Source organism: Stenella coeruleoalba (genome assembly GCF_951394435.1).
Source record: "Stenella coeruleoalba genome assembly, chromosome: 21".
NCBI lineage: Eukaryota > Metazoa > Chordata > Mammalia > Artiodactyla > Delphinidae > Stenella > Stenella coeruleoalba.
Window position 1 is genome coordinate 2100843 of NC_137167.1, and position 27402 is coordinate 2128244.

Sequence of the window (27402 nt, forward strand, 5' to 3'; positions counted from 1 at the left end):
ATGCCTCATGAAAATTAAATTCAGGACAAGATATATGATCTAAATCACAGCAGAAACGAAACATAGAACTTAAATAAATTTTCAGTTTACATATAATTAATTTCAAACTCTCCCCCACTCCCCCCAAAAATGACCTTTGATGAGTGACTCTTCAATTCTAGAGCCGTCTGAGAAGCTTTGTATCAGCATGTGCTAATTTAAGAGATTTCCTCTACTTTCCACAAGCTGACAGAATTTACTTCTATAACACAGCTCAGCAACTAACCTCCATCAGGAGAGCTAGACTTAGCACAGAAGTGTCCAGAGCATTAGACAGCTGACCACGCTTGAACACACACCTGAACTGGCAATTTGGCCCCAGTGCTGGACCCTGCCTCTGGGTCTTCAAAGCACAGAAGTGTATGTTCAGATGCCCAAGAGAAAAAGGGCCTGGGGATTTACGAGCCTGAGAGTCTGGCCTTCCACAGATAATACGTATGACACTTGCCTCATTACTACCTATTTACTAAACAAACACCCAGAAGCCAGTAGGCTTTTTGCAGAGATCAATAAAAATGCAAAGTTAGAAAGCAGAAAATACTGAAATGCTGTATGTTCTGAGAATTCCCACTAGAGAGGACCCAGTATGGAAATAAGAGAAAGTAGGAAGAGAACAAAAGCAAAACCTTAAGGAAAAAACTTAAGCTCAGAAGTAGTACCTCTGGTATCTCTCTACTCAAAATGAGGTGCACCAGCATCACTGGCATCACCTGGGAGTTTTTTAGAAATGCAGGATCCCAGGCCCCACCCCAAACCTAAAGAGTCAAAATCTGCATTTCTACAGTGTCCCAAGATGATTTGCACAGCATGCACAGAAGCCACTACTAATCCACACAAGAGCCAGAGACATCTGTATCTTTAGATTCTTCCTGTTTTTTATCAGCCATCTGTTGCCCTGTGGCTGTTATCTGTAAACACAGGACCATATATGTATAATGCATGCAATGACTATTTTGTTGACTAAATATATTCTTGGAAAACCCAGAGGATTCCATACCTGCTTAAAGGACTGTGGGAAATCTGTGCCAGAGATAAGATCAATAAAACAGTGAGATACCACTACACAGTCATCTGGATGGTCAAAATCCTGAACACTGACAACACCAAATGCTGATGAGGCTATGGAGCAACAAAAACTCCCATTCATTGCAGATGGGAATGCAAAATGTTACAGCCACTTTGGAAGACAGTTTGGCAGTTTCTTACAAATCTAAACGTTCTCTAACCATACAATCCAGCAATCCATACAATACTCCTTGGTTATTTGCCCAAGCAGTTATGCCCACACAAAAACCTACACATGGATGTTTATAGTAGCTTTGTTCATAAATGTCAAAACCTGGAAGCAACCATACTGTCCTGGGTGAATGGATAAATAAATTTTGGTACATAAGATAATGGCACATTATTCAGCACTAAAAAGAAATGAGCGATCAAACCATGGAAAGACATGGAGGAACCTTAAGTGTATATTACTAAGTGAAAGAAACCAATCTGAAAAAGGCAATACACTGCATGATTCCAACTGTATGACATTCTGGAAAAGGCAAAACCATGGTGATGGTAAAAAGATCAGTGGATGCCAGAGGCTGGGGTAGAGGGGAGGGCTTTTTAGGGCAGTGAAAATATTCTACTATTATGAAGGATACACATCATTATACATTTTCCAAACCCAAGAATGCGCAACACCAAGAGTGAACCCCAATGTAAACTGTGGACTTTGGGTGATCACGATGTGTCAATGTGGGTTCATCAATTGCAACAAGTGTACCGTATGATGGGGATGTTGGTAATGGGGAGGCTATGCATGTGTGTGGGCTGGAAGTACATGGGAAATCTCTGTACCTTCCTCTCAGTTTTGCTGCGAAACTAAAACTGCTCTTAAAAAAAATGAAGTCTGAAAAAAAAGTCAGCAGTTACTGAAGTGTATGGACAGAGTATACTTCAGGCCCATGCATACTGGTGCAGAACTAGGGACTCCCTTAGGTTGAAAAAGATGAACAGAAACGATCCAAACAAACAAAAAAAAACATTTATTTAAAGGCTCAGAGAAAAGAAAAAGTTTGATTTTTTTTTATTGGAGTATAATTGCTTTACAATGTTGTGTTAGTTTCTGCTGTACAACGAAGTGAATCAGCTATATGTATACATATATCCTCTCCAGCTTGGACCTCCCTCGATAGAGATGGGAAGATAAGAATTTTGTACGTTGAAAATATAGGCTACATTAACAAAAATTAGTGTTCACAATAGTAAGCTAAATGATTTTAGCTGTTTTAAACTAAACCAAAGTTCTTCTGAAAGGGAATTATGCTGCTACATGAAGCATCATTCCATTTTTCCTCTTCACTGTCTTTGCTATCAGCAAACATGCTGCTACTTTCCACATTTTAAAACCTTTCTTGACCTCATTTTCCCTTCAGCCGTATTTATTCACCTTCCCTTTACAACAAGAATCCTTGAAATATTTGTCCACGTTTGATGTTCCCACTTCCTACTCCTGTTGTCTCTTGTCCTCACCATCAATTGTAGGTCCCCACTACTCCACCACAATTGCTGCTGTCAAGCTCACCAATGACCTCCCCATTGCTAAATCCCTAAGTCAATTCGAGACCTTGACCATCACTGTACTTCCCCTCTTCAGTATCTGACTCATCCTCCTTGAAACAGTGTCTTCACTTACTTGGCTCCCAAGGCATGGCACTCTCCTGGTTTTCCTACCTCATCAGCAGCTTTTTCTCATTCTCCTTTACTGGTTCCATCTCATCTCCCCAACCTCAGTGCAGAAGTAGCCCAGGTTCTTGGCCCTGAACCTCTTTTCTATCTACACTCACTCCCTTGTGGATTTCTCCAGTCTCTACATTTTGACAGCTCCCAAATGTTTATCTGTAGCCCAGACCTCTCCTCTGAAATCCAAACTACCATATCCACTGCCCACTGGGAATCTCCAAAACTGAGCTCCTGATCCTTCCCTCCAAATCAGCTTCTCCCTACCCCCTTCAAGCTGCAGAGGTCAAAACCTTGCAATTCACCACTGACTTCTCTCACTCACATCTCACATCCAGTCAACCATGAAATCTTTTGCACTCTATCTTCAAAACAGACCACCCTGGTCCAAGCGGTCACAATCGCTCACCTAGATTACTACAATAGCTTCCTAACTGCTTTCCCTATCTCTGCCCTTCTCCACTTAGGTCTAGTCTCATGAGACACAACAGCAATGCGTCCTCTTAAAACATAAGCCAGATCATGTCAAATCTTTATGTGGAACTCTCCACCAGCTTCTCTGCTCACTCGAGTACAAGCCAAAGGCCTTGCAACAGCCTATGGGACCAGTGGCCTTACAGGAATTGGTGTCTGCTCTCCTCCCTGCCTGCACTACGCCAGCCACACCAGTCTTGCAGTTCCCAGAAGGCGGAAAGCATGCCTCAGCCTCAAGACTAGCATTTGCTGGCCCCTCTTCCCCCAAGACAGCCACATGACTCCCTTCACCTTCTTCAGGCCTTTCATTATACAAGTCACCACAGGGGGGCCATCCTTGACCATCCTAGTTAAAATTTCAACTCCCTCCCAATTCCTAACCTCCCTCCTTTGTTTTATTTTTCTCCAAAGTACTATACACACATATACAGGAGCGCGCGTGCATACACACACACACACACAGAGTCTGTCTCACCTTGCAAGAGTTAGAATTTTGGGGTCTATTTTGTTGACCACAGTATCCCCAGTACCTAAAATAATGCCTGATACTTAGGAGGCACTCAATAAATATTTGTTTAATGAATACATGAATGAATGAAAGATTACAGTAATACAGAGCTGCATGTGAACTATGATAGTATATCTTGCAGCCTTATAAAAGGGTTGTATCTTAATATGGCACTTTGTATGCATATAAATATTCAGATACTGTAGAAAAAACAAAGGTGCTCCAACTTGATAATTAAATTAATCTCATACAAAACCTGAATAACTGTAAAGAAATAGTTCTCTAAACTGAGAGATACTCTAAAACACTCCAAGGGTAGTAGGATTTCTCAAAACCCTAGACCTTACTTCACCAGAGCACAATGAAAAGATGGGTCTCAATAGGTACACCCTTCCTGAAGCAGGTGAAAGTCTCCAGGCCAATATAATGGACTTTAATTTCTTCAAATGATAGAGAAATTATGACACAAAGTACAAAGCACTTAATGTTTTAATGCTGTATAAAATCTGGGTGTAACCAGTGAACGGTATGAGACAGAAAAAAAGTTATTTTGTTGTTAGCAGTGCATTCAGTTAACAGAAAGAAATGGGTGGGTCATATTTTTATAAACCATAGTTTAAAAGAACTTAAAAGTATCTTCCAGGTAAAAAGAAAGCCAACTAATTTCAAAAACATTTAGATGCAGAAATAAATTATTTAGGAGTTTAGTAACTGTGTACACAAATGGAAGTGATATGAGGCAGATAAAAGCTAAAAGTGATTCTACAACAAAATGGAAAGTGTCCCAATTTCTCTATCTTATCAATACCCACATAGTCTATCAGGTTTCTAAAGTTACATATACAGCAGAAGTTCTCACCAGCCGGCAGTTAGCCAGCTCCAGGATGATCAGGCACCCTGTGAAACATCCGAGCTGAAGCCCATTATAACCTGGTGCTCATGGCTAGTAATCAAGGCTCTGAAATTCTGCTCTGATCACCGAGCTGATGGTTACCAGAATCAATTGTGTTTGCTCCCAAACTGATTTATGCCAATATTATGTAATTTAATTAAATATTATGTAGAGCGATTATATATGTGTATAACAAGAAAGAGTTGTTTCCATGAAAGCTAAATGGAATGCTTTAGAAATAAGCCGTTAAATGACCATAACAGAATTCTACCAACAGTGGTTTATTTTTAAATTGTTTTTACTAAATAGAGGCAAAATAAAATTTATAAAATATTTGTCATATACGAAGATTCATAATGCAATTATCCCTACGTACACCAAGAAATTACCATTATCCTTTTAACTCCCCTGTGAACTTTTTGGTATATAATGATATTATAAAGTAAAACATTTTCTCATTAAATAGTCACAGATATTTATTTTAGTAGTGCTTCTAAAATATTGACCTTAATTACTCTGAAGCTATCAAGTTCTTTTAAATATATAAATATCTTTATATACAAATAAAATAAAATTTAAAGTATTTTAAGTAAATATATCTTTACTTAAAGCTCCAGCTTTAGAATATTACACTATATTTAATTAGATTTTTTTCCCCAGATAGAACCTATCAATACAAGAGACAATCGACTGACATATAAGCCACACAAGGAAGGTAGGAAGAAATGAATCAAGAATTTTAAAAAGTGATAAAATCAAAAGAATGAATGAATCAGGTCTCTGAGACGGTTATATCACACCATGCAATCACAGCCTACACCTGTAATCTACTTCTATGAAATGCCTCTGCCAGAAGGGAAAGACCTATGTGAGGAAGTTCACAGTTAACACATTACTCTTACCTTTATGCCCTAGGTTGTCATTTGCAAGAAGGCTGTAATGAAAGTCACACACCTGGAGCACTAAATGCAGCCCATGAACATCTGCAAAGTGGGGAAAATTCCACTTCCCCAAAGCAGGAGGTACAAGAAGACCACACACCAAAGCAACGGCAAAAAATGATCAGGCCAGAAACCCTGCTGACTCTGGAAATTCTACTCCACCACAAGACCAGGGTCAGTATCAGAGCACCTATTCTGTCCACACATGCTTGGAAGGGTTCCTGGGCTTAGCGATTCAATAGCCTGTGGTGTTTAACTCATTGAGTGACTACTATGTGCCAAAGCACCATTCAAAGTGCCAGAATTTTCCTCTTGGCTGCCACACTGCGTATCTACAAGCAATCACAATATAGGGAACAAGAAAAACCAGTTTTACTAGTTAACAGCTGTGTGATTTTAAGAATGGAAATAATTCCACCTCCTACCCAGATAAGTATAACCTACCATCCAGGTCACATTTACTGTCCACTTACTGTTTTACTGCAGGCACTAAGCCCCTCTCAAGCATTATTAAGGCCACATTCTAACCATATACTGCACTGCCTCTCACTTGGTGACCCAGGCACAGGAGTGTCCCCATCCCCTGTTAAATGAAGCTGGCCCAACATCACATTTATCAAATCCTTTAGGAGACCCTGACCACCCACCCAAAACAAGCAAAGTGTAAGTAAGGATTATGTAAAATTCGAACTGTTTTCCTTTCCATGACCTCTTCTCACCACTGGGTCTCATAGAGATCTGTGCGGCTATGGAAGGCCGCCAGGGATTCAGCAATGGTAAGAAAACAGGGACACATCTTAAAGGGGAAGAAAGGGGAGGGAGGAATACTTTCAAGAGGGTAGTGGCAACCTTATGACTTGAAATGTTTGTGAACCTGGTTTAAATTTTTATAGTGGAACCACCTCTACTATGTGAGGGGAGGGAAAGAGAATGTGGGTTGCCTTGGATCAAGATCCGTAGCTCCCTAAGCAAAGTAGCCAGACTGGCTGGATCAGCTCTCTGTAATCACCCTCAGGGAGGGATGTTTGCCACCCGGAGACCACACCCACTAAGACCAAGAACTTAACTTGCCCCTTAAGTTCTAGGGGCAACCACTAAAAGGTCATGATTATCACCAGTTTAGATCAGAGTTTCTCAAATGTTCCTGATCTTAATCATGTGGGGTCATTATGAAAAGTGCCGCCTCAGAACTACTGAACCAGACCTTCAGGCAGCCCTAGAAATCTAAAACCAGGTGATTCTTGTGACAAATTAGTTTGGGAACCTCTATTCAGATCATAAAATTACAGGACCTACAAGAGGGGTCTTTTAGGCAGGGTGTCCTTTTCCTTTCAAGCAGTTCTCTAATCCAAGAGGAAAGCAGCATTTTCTGTACATAAAAGACTCCAAAGAAACAACTTCGAAAATTTCTTTTCAATACACACAAAGGTCTCAAATCCTCAGAGCTTTGCTTTCCTCTTAAGTAACTTAGGCAAAAGTTAAATCCATCCTTTTTTCCAACCAGAAACCCCAAAACAATGATATTCATTATACAAACTATTTTACAAATTATTGTGGTGACTGACTTCAGCAAATATGTGAGGACCTATAAGTGTGCTATGCCCACTCAAGCTTTGCTTAAGAAAAAGAACCTCACTTACTTCAAAGGACAGAAACAAGGAAGTGAAAAGACAACCCACAGAATGGGAGAAGATTTTTGCAAAGCATATACCTGACAAGAGACTTGCATCCAGAATATAAAGAACTTTTTTACAATTCAATAAGAAGAAGACAACCCAATTTTTCATAGGGCAAATGATCTGAATAGACATTTCTCAAAGGAAGATAAACAAATGGCCAAAAAGCATGTGAAAAGATGGTCAACATTATTAGGGAAACGCAAAACCACAGTGAAATACCACTTAATACCCACTAAGATGGCTAAAATCAGAAAGACAGAAAATAACAAGTGTTGATGAGGATATGAAGAAATGGGAACTCGCATAGTCTGCTGATAGAAATGTAAAGTAGTGCAGCCCCTGTGAAAATCAGTTTGGCAGTTCATCCAAGTGTCAAACACAGAGTTACAATATGACCCAGCAATTCCACTCCTAGGTACATACCCAAGAGAAATGGAAGCATATGTCCCCACAAAAACTTGTACATGAATGTTCACAGCAACATTATTCCTAAATGCCAAAAGGGGGGGAGGGAACCACTATCTGATGAATGAATAAAATATGTCCTGGCTATTCAATTGAATATTACTCAGCAATAAAAAGGAATGAAGTACTGACACATGCTACAGCATGGCTGAGCACTGAAAACATTTTGCTAAATGAAAGAAACGAGTCACAAATGGCCACATACTGTATGATTCCATTTATATGATATGTGCAGAATAGGCAAACCCATAGAGACAGAAAATAGAATAGTGATTCCTCGGTCAGGGAATGGGGGCAATAGTAGGATTACGGAGAAACAGCTAATGGATCCAAAGTTTGTTTTGGGGTGATGAATATACTCTAAAGTTGATTACGAGTATGAATGCACAACTCTGTGAATGTAGTAAAAATCAATGAATATGCACTTTAAATGGATGAGCTGTGTGGTATGTGAATTTTATCTCAATAAACTTGTTTTAAAAAGGAATCCCATTTAACCTCCATGAGCCTCAATTTCATCCTCTGAAAATGGGGATACTACCCAGCTTACAACATTGTAAAGAACATATAAGAATATGTAAACTGGGCTTGCCTAGTGGCGCAGTGGTTAAGAATCCGCCTGCCAATGCAGGGGACACAGGTTCGAGCCCTGGTCCGGGAAGATCCCACATGCCGCAGAGCAACTAAGCCCGTGCGCTACAACTACTGAGACTGCGCTCTAGAGCCCTCAGGCCACAACTACTGAGCCTGCACGCCACAACTACTGAAGCCCACATGCCTAGAGCCCTTGCTGTGCAACAAGAGAAGCCACCGCAGTGAAAAGCCCGCACACCACAATGAAGAGTAGCCCCCGCTCGCCGCAACTAGAGAAAGCCCACGGCACAGCAACGAAGGCCCAACACAGCCAAAAATAAATAAGTAAATTAAATAAATTTATTTTTAAAAAAAAGAATATGTAAATTCACGTACACACACACACACACACACATATACACACACTGCTTCACATGGTGCCTGCCACACCGTAAATACAGAATACATGTTATTCTTTCTCCTCTTCCTATCCCCACATTTTTGCCGTGTTATGCCTTGATATCATTGTGTTTTCACCACAAGTTAGAAAACTCAAAATAGTCAGGTATTCCAACAGAAGCCTAACCATGAGAATTCTCTCATGATTTCACACATGCTATTATACTCAAGGCTATTCCTACACGCCTGACCCTGGAGAAACCCTGGCATCTGTAAATGTGGCTGTCTACCTCCCAGACTGAAAAGTATTTGGGGATAAAGAGTAAGATTTTTTTCTCCATTCTGTGGTCTGAAGCACCTCTACTAACATGTACTTTTAAAGCTAGGCATGCTCCTTGCCAAAATTCATGCAATACAGAAATCTTTCCTACTCAGCTTCATCTACTTTGAAAATCTATTGGGCCTCCAAGACAGCTTTGAGGGGTCCCAGGAAAGACCTTAGCCACTTGAATATCCAGCACTACCCACCTGGACTGTGATGCTATGCAGATTCAAAGGGAGCTGGGAGCTACTGAACTATCCACAGCTTGTAACAAAAAAAAAGTCAACGGCAGTGCTCTCACCATCTCTGTAAGTTCTCAAACAACTCACAGCCAGCTCATGAATTAATATAATAGTGGATCTCAGCCAGACACTCGTTTTTCTATTTTATCAAAAGCTTTTCCTCCATCTTGCTGAGTACTGTCAACTGCACGCTACCTGTTACACAATTTTTTTCTTTAGTATAGTTCTTACTCTTGAATACATTTTTCTTCTTCTCATCACTTTCAATGATTCTATCTCCACTTTCATTTCCATTAAAATCCCATGCCCCCATATACTCTCACTGCTTTTGTACTTATCAGAAATGATGGGGTAAACACATACAAAACTAAAAACTTAGCAAAGCCCAGTCAGTAAACATACCATAAGCAACCAGACGGTCAAGTGGGAACTGACTGCCCAGGACAACCATTAGCATCTAGTAGAGCATTTCTGGTCTAGAGCTGTGCTGTCCCGATATATTAGCCATTAGCCATATGAGGCTAATTAAGTTCACTGAAATTAAATAAAATTTAAAATTCAGTTCCTAAATCTCACTAGCCATATTTCAAATGCTCTCAGTGGCTACATGCAGCTACTGACTGCCATATTAGACAGCACAGATATAAACTATTTCCATCACAGCAGAAAGTTCTATTGAACAATACTGATTTGGAGGTAACTCACTGATTCTATGAAAGTATTCCATGAAAGGGTTCTTAAATACAGTAGTTTCAGTATTTACAGGCTGTGAGGTTTGACACTCTGAAATATGACCTTAGTGCCTCTAAATGTTTTTTTTTAATAAATTTATTTGTTTGTTTGTTTTTTGGCTGCACTGGGTCTTCGTTGCTGTGTACGGGCTTTCTCTAGTTGTGGCGAGCGGGGGCTACTCTTCGTTGCAGTGCGCTGGCTTCTCATTGTGGTGGCTTCTCTTGTTGTGGAGCACGAGCTCTAGGCGCGCAGGCTTCAGCAGTTGTGGCACGCAGGCTCAGTAGTTGTGGCTCACGGGCTCTAGAGCGCAGGCTCAGTAGTGTGGCGCACGGGCTTAGTTGCTCCGCAGCACGTGGGATCTTCCCGGGCCAGGGATCGAACCCGTGTCCCCTGCATCGGCAGGCGGACTCTCAACCACTGCACCACCAGGGAAGCCCCAACACAATGCTAACTTTGAGTACATAGAAGCAGAATGGTTGTTAAGACCACTGGACTGCCAAGTTTAAATCTCAGCTCTGCCCCTTATTAGCTGTGTTACTTAACCTCTCCAGACTTCAGACTGGAGATAATGGCAGTACTGACCGCATGGGGCTGTCATGGGGACTACAGGTAACCTGTGTGAAAACACACAATAAGATCTCAATAAATATTAGCTGTGACTGTAACAATGCATCACGCTTGAAAATATCACATGAAATAAGCACTTTCCAAAAGTTAGGCCATAATTTGAAACTTAAAGGAAAATGCTGCTTCTCAGACAACCCACACGAAGCTACTAGGTAAAAAAAGAGGCTCAGGCCAAAATGTTCATTTTCCCTCTTACCCTAACCCCAAGGATAAACTTCCAAAAATGTCCATCGACATGTACAAGTTATTCTGATTCATCTCACTGGCCTGTGACCAGCGAAAAGGGAATTTCAAACTAGATGGTTGTTCACAGTTAAACAGGCCTGGAGAAATGAGTGGTCAGCTGTGGCCAGGGCCTGGCGCTTACACGGAGGATGGGGAGAGAAGCTGGTGACTCCCTCACACCACAGGTGTGCCCGAAAGAGAAAACGCCTCACCACCTCTGTGCCCTGGAGTGTCAACAAAATCCTGCCTGCTCAGCACCAACAGGGCCCCAGTTTGTTGACCTTCTGGGCACAGCAGTGTAAAGGTGTAAAGCAACTATACTCCAATTTAGAAAAAGAAAAAAGAAACACAGGAAAGGTACAAAGGGACACGCTCTCAAAAAATAATGCCACTGCTAAAATTCTTTCCAGCAAATCTCTGAAACTGCAAACAATACCACAAACGAAAGCTGTCCAGACATGGACACTATGAACAAATGCTCTGGGGGATTTCACCTGGATGGTGCACTACCCTAAACTAAGGTTCAGCTGATTTAACTGTGAAAGAACTTAGGAAGAGCTGAGAGGCAGTACCCTAGGTGGAAATGTCTCCACTCTTAGCAAAGGGAAGCCAAGGACCTCTGCGCCTGGCCACCACTGCATGGGGAGAGTCCTAAATGTTGAGAACTATCAAAGCAGCAGTGACTGGAGGTGAGCCTGGACCCCAAGGTATCTGTAAGCCTGAGTCACATGCTCAGGTAAGGGGGCTTTGGTCACCTACTGATCACCAGATTATTTCTCACAGGCTGCCTAAACCTCAATCGTGTCTGAATTCGTTTCTAAAAATTGAGAAGGATCATCATCCATTACTTATTTCTTAATCCAACCCAAACGCAAAGAAATGCTCTTTTCACAATTGGCAAGTGACAACATTACGTCAGGTAAACCTCAAACAAACCAGTCCGGAAGCCAAAGTACATACACATTTTAACATTCACACGTTTTTTGCCCCAGCACTTCTTAATCAAGACTGGGCCTAATCCATTACCACACTGGTGTCTTAGTTTATGAATGATGACAGATGACTCCAGAACTTCTAAAGAAGAAAAATCACCTCTAAAAGGAGTAATGCCTTAGACATGTTTTTTTAGAAAAATGCCAGGCTAAATCCCACTCATATTTTCCACCAGGGTCAGCAAACAAATACCAAGGTTTTAGAAAGTGAACAGAACCATGGATGGAAAGTATCACTGAATTTCCCTTTTTCAGGGAACTATTTGCCATCTTATATTATTATTTCCAAATTCCCAAGATTTACTAGCCTAAAAGGATTTCTGAGATATCTCACTTTTTTAAGTGCTAGTAGTTAATTAAGAGCAAAATTGAAGCTCTTAACACACGTACACAGTAAAGCACGTATTATTCTTTGGTCACAAATGAAATGAACAGTGTCAACAAAACCTTTTTTAAAGCCAACACTCATTCAGATTGGCAAATCAAGCTTCTTACACTTGCATTTTAAAAAATAAAATTCAACTGTGGAATTTCACCTTAAAATAAGGTTATTTTAGCTTTGCAGCTTCCATCACTCTCCCCCACTCAATGGCCAGGATGTGCTGATCCGTTCACAGAACATATAAACTGAGAGCGATTCAGAAGGTGAAGCTGAGAGTACATCACTGAATAAGGAATGCATGTACACGTCTAGGCATGAAACCATAAAATGCTGGGGCTGGAAGACTCCGAGGGAGCACCTATCCACCCAATCCCCTTATCTTACAGAGGAGGAAATTTCAGCTCCAGGGGCTAAAGGATGCGACAAAGACAGTGGCAAAGACTCACCCAGTCAGTGATATAACCTACAAGCCAGGTGTCTAAGCACTTTCCATGGTACCCACTCTGCTCCTGTTAGCACAAAAAGTGTGTATTAATGAAATATCAGACAAGACAAACCCACAGAGCTGCCATAGGACTTGTGAGAGGATATAGAGAGTTGTAGAAGAACATGCATCGAGCCACTAAACAATTGTTTGGGAAGGTGTTCTTTTATTTTTCTTTGTTTTGCTGGTTTTGTTTAGCATGCCGCACTTATTTTTAAGCGGTGAAGAGGAATTTAACGACTTTTTAAAAGAATATCCCTTGATCTGCAAACACTCTAAGGAAGGACGGTAAAGCCTGTCTTGGAAGAAACTAGAAAGTGCATTCGCTTTCCTCCAGCGGGGAGCATCCTTTCCCCACGACGCGACGGCCGCCCCAACCCTCCCCTTCAAGGTCCACCCCAACATGCCCGCAGAGGCCGTCCAGGCCCTCGCTCGCCAGAACCCCGCCCTCCTCTGGGTTCCTCCTTCACAGCTCTGCCCAAGCCGCCCCTCCTAGAAGACAAGCTCCTTGACAGCAGCAAGCCTGTCGCACTCACCTGGCTACGGGACTCCGCAAAATCCTCTGCAGATACTCAACTATGGCTCATGAATTGCAAGCATTTGCTCCCAGAATCCCAGTGAGCGGAATTTTCCAGACCTCGTCTTCCCTACACCAGCACCTGGACCCACTTAAGAGCTATTCCGGGGTGGAAACCCGGGACCCCAGTGTCTGTGGACAATGACGTCGTCGCATGCGTCGCGTCCTCCGAGGGGAGCGGTAACACTACACATTTGTCATCCAAGCAACCGACAGCATTTTAAACCCACGTCCTCCAAGTGGTGCCTGCTTTTTTTTTAACATCTCACAACATCGCCTGCCAGAACTCGCTGCAGAAACCGGCGGACAAAGTTAAACGCAAGTACCACCGAAGGGCTGCAACGTCTTTCAAGGTGCGGAATCCCCACCGCCGGCCGCGCGCCCGCTCGCTGCGCTGGGCTTCCCTGTTCTCCTGACAGAAACCAGAGCGCCGCGCACTGGGCCGCCGGGCCCCCTCCCGCCTCCCCCGCCGTCCCGGCCTCGGGGGTCGGGGTGAACCCCCCGAACCGCCACCCCACAGAGCGAGCCTTCCGCCTCCTCACCCGCACAAAGAGAGGGCAGAAAGGAAGCAGTTCCCGAACCCGACGTCCAGCGGTCCGGGACCCCGGGACCGAGCAGCCACAAAGCACCGCCGCCCCGACGGCCGCCCGCGCTCCCGCCCCCGCCCGCCCGCCCTCCGGGTCGAGCCTCACCGCGGCGTCGCTTCCTTCCATCTCCCATCGCCCGCCGAGCTGCTGGAGCCTCAGGCGCGCTCTTTGTCGGGCTCCCGGGACACCGGCGGGCGGCGGGCGCGCTCCCTGGCGGAGGCTGCGGCCGGGCCGCGGCCCAGGGACGGCGGGGGCGGGCGCGGGGCCAGAGGGGCTAGTGGAGGGAGGAGAAAGAGAGGGGGAGGGCGGTGGGGCCGAGGGTGGGAGGGGCGCGGGAGATGGGGGCGGGCCCCGCGGGGGAGCGGGAAGGGGGCGGGGCAGCCGGGGAGGTAGGGGGCGGGCAGGAGCGGGGAGGTGGGCGGTGCCCCAGAGGAAGGGAGGGGAGAGACGAGGGGGAGGGGGAAGAAAGGGGGAGGGGCGGTCCCCGCGCCGAACTCGCAGTCGCCTGTCTCCGGCGGAAGCCTGCCTGTTGCTTCGTTCGTCTCCCTGAGGAAAGTGAGCCGCGCTTCCGACGGAGTTTCCTGTCAGGAAGCGCCGCGAGGGGAGCGGCGTCTCGCGTGCTCCCGGGACTAGCGCCCGACACGCCCACGCGTCCCATTGGGTCGCGGCATCCGGGCGGGGGGCCTCTGGCGTCCGTGTAGGGGTTTGCTCGCCAGCGACCCGCCGAGCCTTTCCAAGTCCAGTCCCTCGAGGCAGATCCCATGCTCGCGGCCACCGCGGTCCCGGCTCCGAATGCGCGTGCCAGGGGATCCCGGCGTAAAACTGCATTTTCCAACCGAAGTGCCGCACACCGATGCCCTTTTTTCCTGTTCGCCTCGAGCTTTTGCGGCAGAGACCGGGGCCGGGAAGGCGCCCTCCTCTGGCCGAGGGAGGGGGAGACCTAAGACCCCCCGCCCCCAGAGGTCCGTTACCCGCGGAGAGCGCGCTCAGCACCTGGAGCAGAGACCCGCATGGCCGGCTGCACGGTGCTATGGTATGAGGATATTGCAGCCTTAAAGTCTGGCTTCTGTGACCGGTGGAAGATGCCCAAATAAAGGGAAATGGATAACAATGGCCAAGCGTTGAGTCGAGGATGGAGGGTCAGGCTCCTTGGTGGCCCGAGGAGGCAGCCCACCAGGTCAGGGTGCAGGAGGCCCCTGAGGCTCCTGCTTTGCCTTGCCCCATTCACAGCTGCCGGTCAGCCAGCGGCGCCCACCAGCGGAACCAGAATGAGGGGGTGGATGCATTTATGCAGATCCAGTCCAGCTTCTGAAAATGGTCGTAGTCCATGCTACCTGGCCAGAGCAGAAGTTTGGTCAGATGTGTAGGTTCTAAAGCACCCCAGTTACTTGGGCATTTTTCTCTTTTATGGATCCTCCCCTCTTCACAGAATGACGCAAAGAAGACAGTCCCTGTGTGCCTATTCTCAATAAACTCCTACCGTCCTTGAACCCGGAGGTCTGATGACTTTGTTGGCAAAGAATCAGGAGTAAAACCAAGTAGGAAATGCTGTTGCTACCTAGGGCTTGACCGCTGGCCTGGTGGCCTTTACCTGGAAAATCAACCAACAGCTCATACATGGAAGAAGGTCAGGATTTTGAGCTGAATCTAAACCCATACCAACGATGCCCAGACATAACTCTTCATAGAAGAGGCAGAGTAGACGGAGATTTGCATGAGCTTACTAGTTAAGGGACGTGGTAATGGACATCTATAATCTGAGGCTCTGTTTCCTCAATTACTGAAAGAGGATAATAATAGCTTGAAGAACTATTATTAGCATGACAAGTTATGTAAGGTTCCTGGCCCATAGTAAATGTTCAATAAAGAGGCATTTCAAAAGTTAGGCAACAGAAACATTTTCATCACAAAGCAAAGTTTTTATTTTTTTCTCCCTGAATTCAACATGTTTTAAGATTTTACTTACAAAGCTGGTCACACCTATTAAATGATCATTCTTCCCACCTTAAATAATCAAAGGCATAATTGTTGGAGACTCTGATCGGCATAAATTAGCCAGTGTTGCCACTTTTGATTTGATAAAGCCCAAAGCAAATCAAACAAAGGTTGACATCGCATTTTGCCAGCATGTATTTTGTGGATAAATATTTTGTTAGGTTTCTTGAAATATTGGAAATAGAGTATGAATTCGCATTTCTGCTACTCTAGCCCACAGAGATCCCAGGCACCCAGCTCAAAAGATCACAGTTGTGCTCAAGTTTGGTGTCAGAATACACAGACATCCACCTTGTAAAAGTAGGAAGGAGGCACACTGGCCAGGGAGGAGCAACCACTCCGAAAGAGGTATGGGCTGGTCTGTATTTATCCAATGCCATATCCCTCCCTGAACTCTGCCCATGAGCCCCGTATTGTGTTGTGGAAAGAGAGAAAGATAACTTAGGCAAGACATTAGGTACCAGCAGTCAAAAGAAGAAATGAAAAGGAAATGGAAATTCTCTCATGCATGATTCATGCACACAATTAATCCCCGCTATTTCTCTTTTGTTGTTGTTGTTTGTTTTTGGTGGTACGTGGGCCTCTCACTGCTGTGGCCTCTCCCCTTGCGGAGCACAGGCTCTGGACGCGTAGGCTCAGCGGCCATGGCTCAAGGGCCCAGCCGCTCCACGGCATGTGGGATCTTCCCGGACCAGGGCACAAACCCGTGTCCCCTGCATCGACAGGCAGACTCTCAACCACTGCGCCACCAGGGAAGCCCAATCCCCACTATTTCTGAAGGCCAGTTTGCAGAACCAGATTGTGGATTTTTTTTTCGTTTTTTTTTTTTGTACAAGAGTGAATATTTATTTAGAATGGAAAAAAACTTTAATACAAATTTCTAAAAGTTGACAAGTTACGCGCACACCACCAAATCCAGAAAAATCACATATTTTTATTAATTAACTTCCTAAAATATCTTTACAGTACTTTTCCCCCATGTGTTTTGGCTGCATACTTTTGATCATCTCTTTGGAATGACTTTTTTTAACAGCTTTATTGAGATATAACTCATACACCGCACAACTCACCCATCTAAACTGTACAATTCAATGGGTTTTAGTATATTCACAGAGTTGTGCATTTTATAAAAATATTATCATGCCAAAAAGAAACACTATATTCTTAGCAGTCACTGCTCTTTTCTTTCTAACCCCCTCAGCCCCAAACAACCACTAATCTACTTTCTGTCTCTATGGACTTGCCTATTCTGGACTTTTCATATAAATTAAATCATACACTATGTGGTCTTTTTGTGACTGATTTCTTTCACTTAGCCTAATGTTTTCAGTGCTCATCCGGGACCAGCGTATATCAGAACTTCATTCCTTTTGTTGCCAAGTAATATTCTACTACCCATTCATCAGCTGATGAACATTTGTGTTGTTTCTACTTTTTGGCTTTTATGAATACTCCTGCTATAAACACTCCTGTGCAAGTTTTTGTGTGGATGTTATATTCTCATTTCTCTTGGGTAGAATTCGTGGGTCATATGTAACTCTGTTTAATTTTATTGCCAAACTGTGCCTCGCAGTGGCTGCACCATCTCGTATTCCCATCAGCAATGTATGAGGGTTCCAATTTCTCCACATCCTAACCAACACTGGTTATTGTCTGTATTTTGATTTTATAGCCGTTCTAATGAGTGTGAAGTGGTAGAATAATTCTGTAACATCATTTCTGATGGGTAGAATAAAAAGTCTTTTCTCCAGCATAGTTGATCAAAAGTTGTTTGGTTTTTTTAATTGACACTTTAGAAAAGTTCCTGTCTCACATTCATTATTGAAAATAACATGTACAATTTTACTGTGTTGTCGAATTTAGGAAGACGTCTCAAGTTTCTTTCATATGTGAGCCGTAGGATATGGGGACATTTCAAGTTATTTAGGCAATGATTAACATTAAGTGCTCTTAAATTCATCTTTATTAATATTGTGAATTTTATCATTTCATAGATGTCAGTTATTTCATGTCAAAAGAGAAAAAGAAAATTTCTTATTGCGTTCTATGGTTCACTCCTCGTTTTTACCTGAATTCTCAAACAATCCAAGAGTCTTAAAACATGCATTTTTAAAGTTTTTATTTGAAATACACAAACTCTAACCTCTACAATATTTTCAATTAGAAGACCTCTTAACACATTAATCATTTATCAGTTGTATACAAATAACTGGTATATTAGAGTGGAGAACGTTAGCTTATTTATTGTCAAATTCCTAGCTTCTAGCACTGTTCTTGGTCCATAGTAAAGACTTCAGTGAATAATTGTTGAGTTGAAATTTGCCCTTATCCAAGGTAGAATTATTCAACTTACATACACAACAAATATTCAACTCAAATATACAACAATCTAAAATCATGTTGTCCTTGAATTTCAGTAGCCCAAGGTGAAACTGAAAGGACAGATCTAAGACAAAATTCACCTGGCATCTGACTCTACTGAATACTGAATGGATGCTGGATGGATAAGAGGATTGGGAGACAAGAAGCAAAGAATAAAAATCTGGTCACTGTGCTGAGGTGATTTCAAAGAGCAGAGAATCAGGGGAAGATCAAGGAGGAAGTGACATTGGCTCCCTGTGCTGCATGCACAGAAATGTTAGATCATAGGCTGGACCCAGTTCACCTTTTCCCCAGGATCCAAATAAGTTAGGCTATGTATGGGAAGAAGAAGAAGAGGAAGGAGAAGGAGAAGAAGAAACACAAATAACAAAGGTTTCAGCTTATTTTTTATTATCTTTCTCATGGATAGCTATTCTTTTATTCATTCATATGACCAATATTTCTTGAACATTTGCATGTATTGTACTAGGTATAGTTCACTGACTTTAGCAGCAAATGAAACATCCCTGTCCTCATGAAGCTTACAGTCTAATGACCTTGGGAAGACAGAAAATATGCAAGATAAGTTAATATTTATAAGACCTGATATGGTGATAAGCATTTTAGAGAAAAATAAAACAAGGAAGAGGGACAAGGAGTAAGGAGTGTGGGTGTGGGGAGTGGATGGTTGCAAAGGGTGTTTGGAGAAGGATGCGCCTGAGAAGGGGAAATCTGAGTGAGGACCTGAAGGAGGTGAGGCGCCAGCCTCACAGACAGACAGATGAGGAACTGTGAGTGTAGAGGCCCCGAGGGCTCGCCTGGCGTGTTCGGGCCACAGCAAAGATGTCAGTGTGCCAAGAGCCGAGTGAGGACGGGTGACGGCAGGAGGTGTGGTGTGTGGGGTCTTACAGGCCACTGAGAGGATCTGGGCTTTTAAGTGACTTTGGAAGCTTTTGAGCAGAGGAGTAGCGGGATCTGATTTCTCTTTTACCAGGATCACCTTGTATGGGGTGTCAGAAACAGGGAAGTGAATTAGGAGGCTAATGCAACAATCCAAGCAGATGAGGGTGGCATAGGCCAGGGTGGAGGCAAAGGAGGTAGTGAGAATTGTTCAGATTCTGTCGTATTTTGAAGGCTGAGCTGACAGGATTTTCTGATCAATGGAAGGTGGAAGAGAAAGAGAGTCAAGGATGACTCCAAGTGTTTGGGGGAGAACTGCTTGAAAGATGGAGTTGGGAAACTGAGCTGGGAGGAACCTGCAGGGGAGCAGGACTAGGCGGGGGACGTCAGCGCTCAGCTGTGGACGTGGTAAGTTACCATCTTTCAGACACCCAATGGTAGTGCTGCATAAGCAGTTGGAGATCAGAATTCAGGGAAGAGGTTGGTGCTGGAGCTATAAATTTGGAAGTTAGAGTAGAAGTGGTATTTACACCCATGAAATGAGATGAGATCAACAAAGAGGCTGATAAAGAGAAAGAGAAAGTCCAAGGCAACACTAAGAAGTTAGGGGGATGAGTAAGAACCAGCAGAGGAGGTTGAAAAAATAGGAGGAGAGCAGGTAGATGCTCTTAATGGAATATTGTCAGGTTATTTTTACATGAAAGTTTTTCCTCTCTAAAGTTTTCAGTTAGCATTTTCTCTATTCTACTGTCTCCCTACTACAATCATCACTTCTCTTTTTATCAACACGTTCATTCTATCATTTTCAAGAAGAATGGAAGAGAGTGTTTATACCTATAGTTCTAGCAATTTCTCACTTGTCTCAAGCTAATTTGTTATGCCTGACCTAGTTACTAATATTTGTTTACTATTTTTTGCAAAAATAATTACTTCTAGAATTCATTAAAAAAGATATTTAATTAATATATAGGTTTCCAGGCTGATAGAAATTGTTTATTAATTAATTTGTATTTAATTTCTGTATTTTTTGTTACAAAAGAAAAGAAGTGTCAACCACAGCTTCTTGGAATTATACCAAGAAAAATCGAATGGAATGACTATATACATTAGAACCAGGATGTTGAATAAGTTCCATTCCTGGTATAACCAAAACTGTCCTCCACAATCATCTCATTCGGTGTCTTCCCTGTCATTAAATGAAAACTTGGCAAGCCCAGAAATTGTTCAGCTCACTCTAGACACAGGGTCAGTTCAGTAATTAAACTACCCCATCCTGGAAAGCCCAAACTTGACCTGACATCAGATCTTCTTCCCTGCTTAGCTGGAAGTGTGCTATGGGAAGGAGAGTGTAGGTGACAACCTCTGCTCCTGTTCCACAGCCCTAAGTACCCACTGGGACACCTCCTCTTCTTACTGATACTCTCCAGCCCACCCCAATGGATAGACCACAGGAAGGTAGACCCCAGGCCAACTCTCTTGCATGTGGCCCACGTCTGGTCCACAAGAACACTCATGGCCCTTGCTCAGAAACTCTGGAAGTGCAAGCTAATCCCAACCACACAGCAGGGGATCTCAGGCCCTGCCCCTAGAGCACTCAACTCTCTCTCACACTGAGTTTCCTGGAAAGCAACAGTCTCCATTAGCTTTCTGGGGCATGAGTGAGGCCACTATCCTCAGTGTTTTCCAGCTACAGGGAACAACTTCAAATTTCTCCAACGAGTCTCTTTGAAGTCCCTTTATGAGTCTTGGGGTCATAGAGTAGAACCTCCCACCTTCCCCTAATGGGGAGTAGAACCAGGCGACCGCTCTAGTCACCATGTCCTCCCAATCTCCTCACACTCACTTCTTTTTACAGCTTTGATCTAACTATGGGATCCAAGATTGTGGAGCAGGATCTCAGGACCATTTCCTTCAAAATCTGTACATGGGGTGGAGGTCTGTTTCACATTCACTTTGTACACTTTCATATCTAATGCATTGACACCTCAGTAGAACCTGAGACAGAAAGAGCCCCATTCTACCTACCATCCTCTTACCTATCTTGACTTGAAAGAGTCAAAGCATTTTTTTCTTGCTATAAATACATGTGCACTTATATTTACATGGACATTTAAGTATATACATTACATATTGTACCTCTGGATATAGCCTTAATCACCTCCATTGTAGATTTATGTGTTTGAAGGTGATGACTGAAAGACTGGTACCCTTGTGGACAGAAATCACTGAAAAAATCCTCCATCTACACCTAGCCCAATTCACCACGACCACATTGTGCATATTGGGACACTTCATATTACCTATTCCTCATACCCAACCTGTCCAACTTGATAACTACTAGCCATATGTAGCCATTTAAATGTAAAAGAATTAAGTTAAATTAAAACCCAGTTTCTGAGCCTGACTACTATATTTAGACAGTGCAGTCATAGAAAACCTTTCCATCATTGCAGAGTTCTGCTGGACAGCACGGCCTCACAAGGGCTTTGGCACATAGGAGGCACTGAATGGCAAGTGAAAGTTTGGTCCAAAGATACTGTTACCAGAAGGGGAACCCAGAATTGGGCTCTTGTCTAACACCCAGAAATGAATTGTCCGAGGAGACACACTTACTGACAAAGCAAAAGACTTTGTTGGGAAGGGACACCTAGATGGAGAGCGGCAGGGTAGGGGAACCCAGTAGAACTGCTCTGTCATGCGGCTTGCAGTCTCAGGTTTTATGGTGATGAGGGTTAGCTTTGGGGGTTGTCTCTGGCCAATCATCTTGCTTGTGCCCATATTTGCTCTGACTCAGTGTCCTTCCTGATTGTACGTGCATCTCTTAGCCAAGACGGTTTCCAGCACGAGGGTTTCTGGGAGGTCGGCAGGACATATTACGGGCTGGCATCTCCTCCCTCCTTTTGGCCCTTCCCAAATTCTCCAGGTTGGTTTTAGGTGGCAGCACCATGTTCCTTATCAGGACCTCCTATTGTGAGACAACTCATGCAAGTGGTTATTATCGTGCCTAGCCAAGGTGAGTGGTTTCGGCCAACGGTTCCCTAACAATACCATATGATTGCCCTGGTTTATTTTTCTGAGAATATAAAGCTTTTTAGTACAGTACTAAGTACTGACTCAACCATAAAGAACAAAAACCAAGGTACATAGGTATAGCTGCTTTTCTATTTCACACTTGAAAACCTATCTGCATCCTCCTACTCCACTAGAAAATGCTTTACCGTCCAAATAATTACTGAAAATATTTGGGGGAAAGTCCCTATTTCCCTCAAAAAACAAATTACTTTTTCAGAATTATTCCAGTGAAAAGGAATTGTTTCAAAAGCAGTGTTTGTATTGAAGGGGGATTCCATATAAAAACTACTTTGCTGAAATAAGCATTTCACGTATAATATTTTTCCAGAGTAGACATGACCTATGAAAATTACCAATGCCTGAGTGCGTCCACATTGTAAAAGTACCCTGGTGTTCAAAAGCAGTCTTTATTGTCACAATCCTCACAATCTTTCTGGCAATGCTTTAGTGATAATGGCAAATCCCAGAAGCTGAATCCGTAAATGTTCTGAATTGTGACCCCAAGAAACTCAGACCAGACTAGACTTCAGGTGCAGAGACGACCACACCTTCTTTATTTACTTCCTTTTTATCTCCTGCCCAAGGCACATTGCCCAGCACAGAGGAGTTGCCCATCAAGTGTTCCCTGAATGCATAGATGAATGAATTCTCTCTCCTTATTTTGGGAGGGACTAGCATGTGGTTTAGGGATTCCTTTGATTTCAGTGGCTCTACAGAGAGAAATGTTGGTGAACACTGTCAACAAAGCAGGTAAGAGAACTTCCAATAGAACTCTCATCTCAAAATATCTGCTTTAGGAACTCTTACATTTGAAAATTTCTGTAACTGTGTTCATGAAAGGAGAGAAATCTACCCGTTCTCTCTCCATTTCCCGTTAAAAACCCTCATTCTGGACACATCTGCTGAATTACCTGCAAGAGTTGACAAGTTCCTGGGGCTGAATTCTGACCGAGTGGCTCTTTTCGAGTCACCTCACTTCTGAACTCTGTGAGCCCAGCTATTTTGGCCCTATTGATTCATATAAATCCACAGTCAGGAACCCTGGAGAAAAGGGTTTCTTTCCTTCAAAATCAGCTTTACTGATGGATAGTTTACATACTGTAAAACTCACCAATGTTAGTGCTGTGGTACTGTGATTTATAATAAGAAATATACTTGGTCTTCCTTCTGCTCCTGACACAGAGCTCCTGAAGATCTCGAAATTCCTAAGTGGTGAGAGCAAAAGCGTCTTTTGTTATGTTGATGGCATGACTTTAGAACCTCACCTGAGGGCGGGGGCTGGTTGCAAGGAGAACCAACCCTGTGGTTAAAGGGCTAGAACCTGGGCTTCCCTGGTGGCGCAGTGGTTGAGAGTCCCCCTGCCATGTAGGGGATACGGGTTCGTGGCCCGGTTCGGGAAGATCCCGCATGCTGCGGAGCGGCTGGGTCCGTGAGCCATGGCCGCTGAACCTGCACGTCCGGAGCCTGTGCTCCGCAACAGGAGAGGCCACAACAGAGAGAGGCCCGCGTACCGCAAAAAAAAAAAAGGTCTAGAACTTTCAGTCCCAACCCCTTGACCTCTGGGAAGGGGAGAGGGGCTGGAGGTTGAATTGATGCCAATTGCCAGTGATTTAATCAACTGTGCCTATGTAATGAAGCCTCCTTAAAAAAAACAAAAGGATGAGGTTCTGGGTTGGAGAACACAAGGAACACAACCTTGCCTTTCGTTCCTGAAGGATGAGCCCTTAATCTTTTGGCTCTGATGGTATCTCCAGGTAGATAGTGTCACAATTGACTTGAATTGTAGGACACCCAGCTGGCACTGGGGAACTGCTTAGTGGTGTGGGGAAAAACCCACACACGTTGGAACTGATGATAAGAATTGTTAAGTTCAGGGTTCAGTGAGCTTTGGCAAATGTATCTAGTTCTGTAAATCACCACTACAATCAAGATATTTCACACCGGGGCTTCCCTGGTGGCACAGAGGTTAAGAATCCGTCTGCCAATGCAGGGGACACAGGTTCGATCCTGGTCCGGGAAGATCCCACATGCAGCGGAGCAACTAAGCCCGTGTGCCACAACTACTGAGCCTGCGCTCTAAAGCCCGCGAGCCACAACTACTGAGCCCACGTGCCACAACTACTGAAGCCTGTGCGCCTAGAGCCTGTGTGCTCTGCAACAAGAGAAGCCACCGCAATGAGAAGCCTGCGCACCGCAACAAAGAGTAGCCACCACTCACCCCAACTAGAGTAAACCCGCACAGCAACGAAGACCCAACATAGCCAAAAATAAAATAAATTAAAAAAAAAAAGACATTTCACAACTTCTCCCCCCACAAATTTCCATGCCCCTTTGCAGTCAACCCCTCCCTCCAGACCCTGGATCCTAACAACTACTAACTCGCTTTTCTCTCCGCTGTAGTTTTCCCTTTTCTAGAATCCCACATAAATGTAATCATGCAGTATGAAATCATTTGTTGTCTGCCTGCGTTCACATAGATTCATGCATGTTTTTATATGGATCTGTAGTTTTTCCTCTTTGTTATTTAGTAGTGTTCCATTATATGATATATCAATATAATTTGTTTATTCACCAGGTGATGGACATTTGGGTTGTGTCCAGTTTTTGGCTATTACAAAGAAAATGTTATGAACTTCGATATTCAAGTTTTTGTGTATAGTGCATATGTTTTTTTCTTGGATAAATATCCAGAAGCGATATTTCTGGGTCATATGGTTAATGTATGTTTTTTTTTTTAAATGCAAAACAGTTTTCCAAAGTGGCCATATTATTTTGCTTTCCCATCTGCAATGTTTGAGAGTTCCAGTATTCTACATTGTTGCCAACACTTGATATTATCAGTTTTTAAAAATTTTTGGCCTTTTGTGTACGTAGAGTGGTATCTCATTGTAGTTTGACTAGCATTTCTTAATGATAAATAATAATTGAGCATCCTGTCATGTGCTTATTTTCAATTCATATGTCTTCTTTTGTAAAGTGTCTCTTTAAATCTTTTGCCCATTTTCTAAAATGGAATCTTTTTGTCTTCTTTTTATTAAGTTGTAAGAATTCTTTATATATCCTGAATCCAAGTTCTATGTCAGGTATGTATTTTGTAAATACATATTTATAAATGTATTTGTATTTGTAAATACATATAATTTTCTCCCTGTTTTTGGCTTGTCTTTTCAATTTCTTAAGTGTCTTTGAAGAGCAAGAGTTTTTAATTTAAAAGTCCAATCTGCCACTTTTTCTGTTATGGTTTGTGTTTTTTTGTTTCCTAAGAAATCTTTGCCTAATATAATGTCACAAAGATTTTCTCCTATGTTTGCTTCTAGAAGTTTTATAATTTTAACTCTTATGTTTACATTACAACTGAATTTTTTTATGTGGTATGAGTTAAAGGTCAAGGTTCCTTTCTTCCTACATGGATAGCCAATTGTTCTAAAACCATTCTTGAAAAGATTACCCTTTCCTCATGTAATTATCTTGTTGAAAATCAATTGAGCATATATGTGTGGGTCTATTTTTGAACTCTCTTCTATTGCATTGATCTTACCAATTAAAAAAAAATTTTGGCCTTTTGTGTATGCTAAGTAAATAAGAGTGGAAGATAAAACCACGAGTCAAAGTCTCAGCGTCATAGAGGGGACTAGGAGGAACACTAGAGATGATGTAACCCGACCTCTTTGCCTTACAGGTGGGGAAACCCTTTACAGACTCTTGGCACAGCTTGAAAGACACTTATTTGAGTACCGTCGTCATAATATTTTACTTTATAAATGTCCTAGGTGGACACGTCCCATGATCTGCTCTATTTTGGAGCAATGATCACCTTCTAGGGGGGCCTTCCTGCTGCTCAGCGTGACTTGGGGATGGATGCTCAGGCCACTGGACCCCAGAGCAGGGACCACTGGAGGAGGCCAACCTGGGGGCAGTGGGTCCTATCTGGGCCCTTCACTCCAGCCACTGTCTTCACTTGTCAAATGAGTTACAAATAAAATGCTTTAAGATTTGTAGAGCAATTTAATATTTTTAAAAAATCAACATTTCATCCTCTTACACTAACCCCAAACACACACCCACACACCTCAGAAATGAGACGTGGTTTTATCTATCCCTTATGTTTATTTGTTAAATATAACGTTTAGAAACAAAATTGAAAGCCAAGTTGATTTCTTTTGTAATTTAAGCTATATTAACCTGCTACTGATTTTTTCAGATGAAAAATATTTCCAAAAACGGATTAGTAATTTGTAGTTGATGGATATTCAACATTAATGTCAGACTGTAGAACTTGCCTCTCATTTTGTTGTGAATATAAGTTGAATATGCACATATTACAGTTGAAGAACTTCTGAAACTTTTAACAATAAGGAGGGCTACTTTAATGCTCTAAATTTTGTCATTTGGTTAAAATGTCACGTAGTTGTCACACACACACAAAACAACAGGACATCTTCAAATCCATTTTGTTCAGAAAAAAGACTTTGTATGTGATTTCTGAAAGTTATTTAATAGCTAGAGATACACAATCATCATATTTTTGGATATGAGATTGTTTTCTCGTTTAATTTTTTTCTCCTTTGTGGTTTTCTATAGAAATTGCCCATACTAGTTTATATTGCTGATGCTGTTATGGTGCTTTTATAGTAAATGATTGATTCTAGAATGGTTATCCGTAAAAGGACATTTTTCTTTTCTCTTTTAGAATATATTTTGTTTTTCAAACCTTAATTTTTATTTCTTCTAAGGAGTAGGGTTTCTATTGCATCTAAAGGATCTATGTAGACATAGGGCTTAAAAGTGAGAATCAGGACAGATTTTAAACCTCTTCTTTCTTGCTCTCCTTCTCCTTCTGTCTCCTTTCTACCTGTACTGCTTACACCCAGCCCTGCACCCTTGCCTTGGTGACCTCCCTAGGATTTATTTTCTTTCCTTTTCCCTGGGCTCCCTCTCAGCCTCGCTGTAAAGTTCTCAGTCTATCCCTGGTCTTCTCAGCTTGTTGTCATAGTGACAACCACACTCCCAGGAGTAGCAGTCTCATGAGTGGTTGGGATGGACCTGACACCAGGTCCCACAAACAAGCCTGTAACTGTGTGGACTTCAGCGGCTCTGGGCAGACGTTTAGCAGCTAGGCCAGAGCTGTCACCATACGGTGTTGTTAGAGAGAAAAAAAGAAAAACGAGAAAGAAGCCCACACTGTTAAAAACCTAGGCTGGGGGGAG

The 27402-nt window shown here is 42.9% G+C and overlaps 1 protein-coding gene across 7 annotated transcripts in view; it reads right to left on the minus strand.

Moving 5' to 3' along the window:
• The window catches only part of PSD3 (pleckstrin and Sec7 domain containing 3), a 669219-nt gene that overhangs the window by 584966 nt on the left and 56851 nt on the right, over positions 1 to 27402 (minus strand). For 2 of the 7 annotated variants that reach the window (XM_079909130.1, XM_079909129.1), the window contains exon 1: positions 13973 to 14275. The exons of the other annotated variants lie outside the window; for them this stretch is intronic. In XM_079909130.1, the coding sequence (XP_079765256.1) occupies positions 13973 to 14000 (28 nt within the window). In that variant the 5' untranslated portion in view covers positions 14001 to 14275. Of the gene's footprint in view, positions 1 to 13972; positions 14276 to 27402 lie in introns of those variants that run through there. 7 annotated transcript variants of the gene reach the window in all.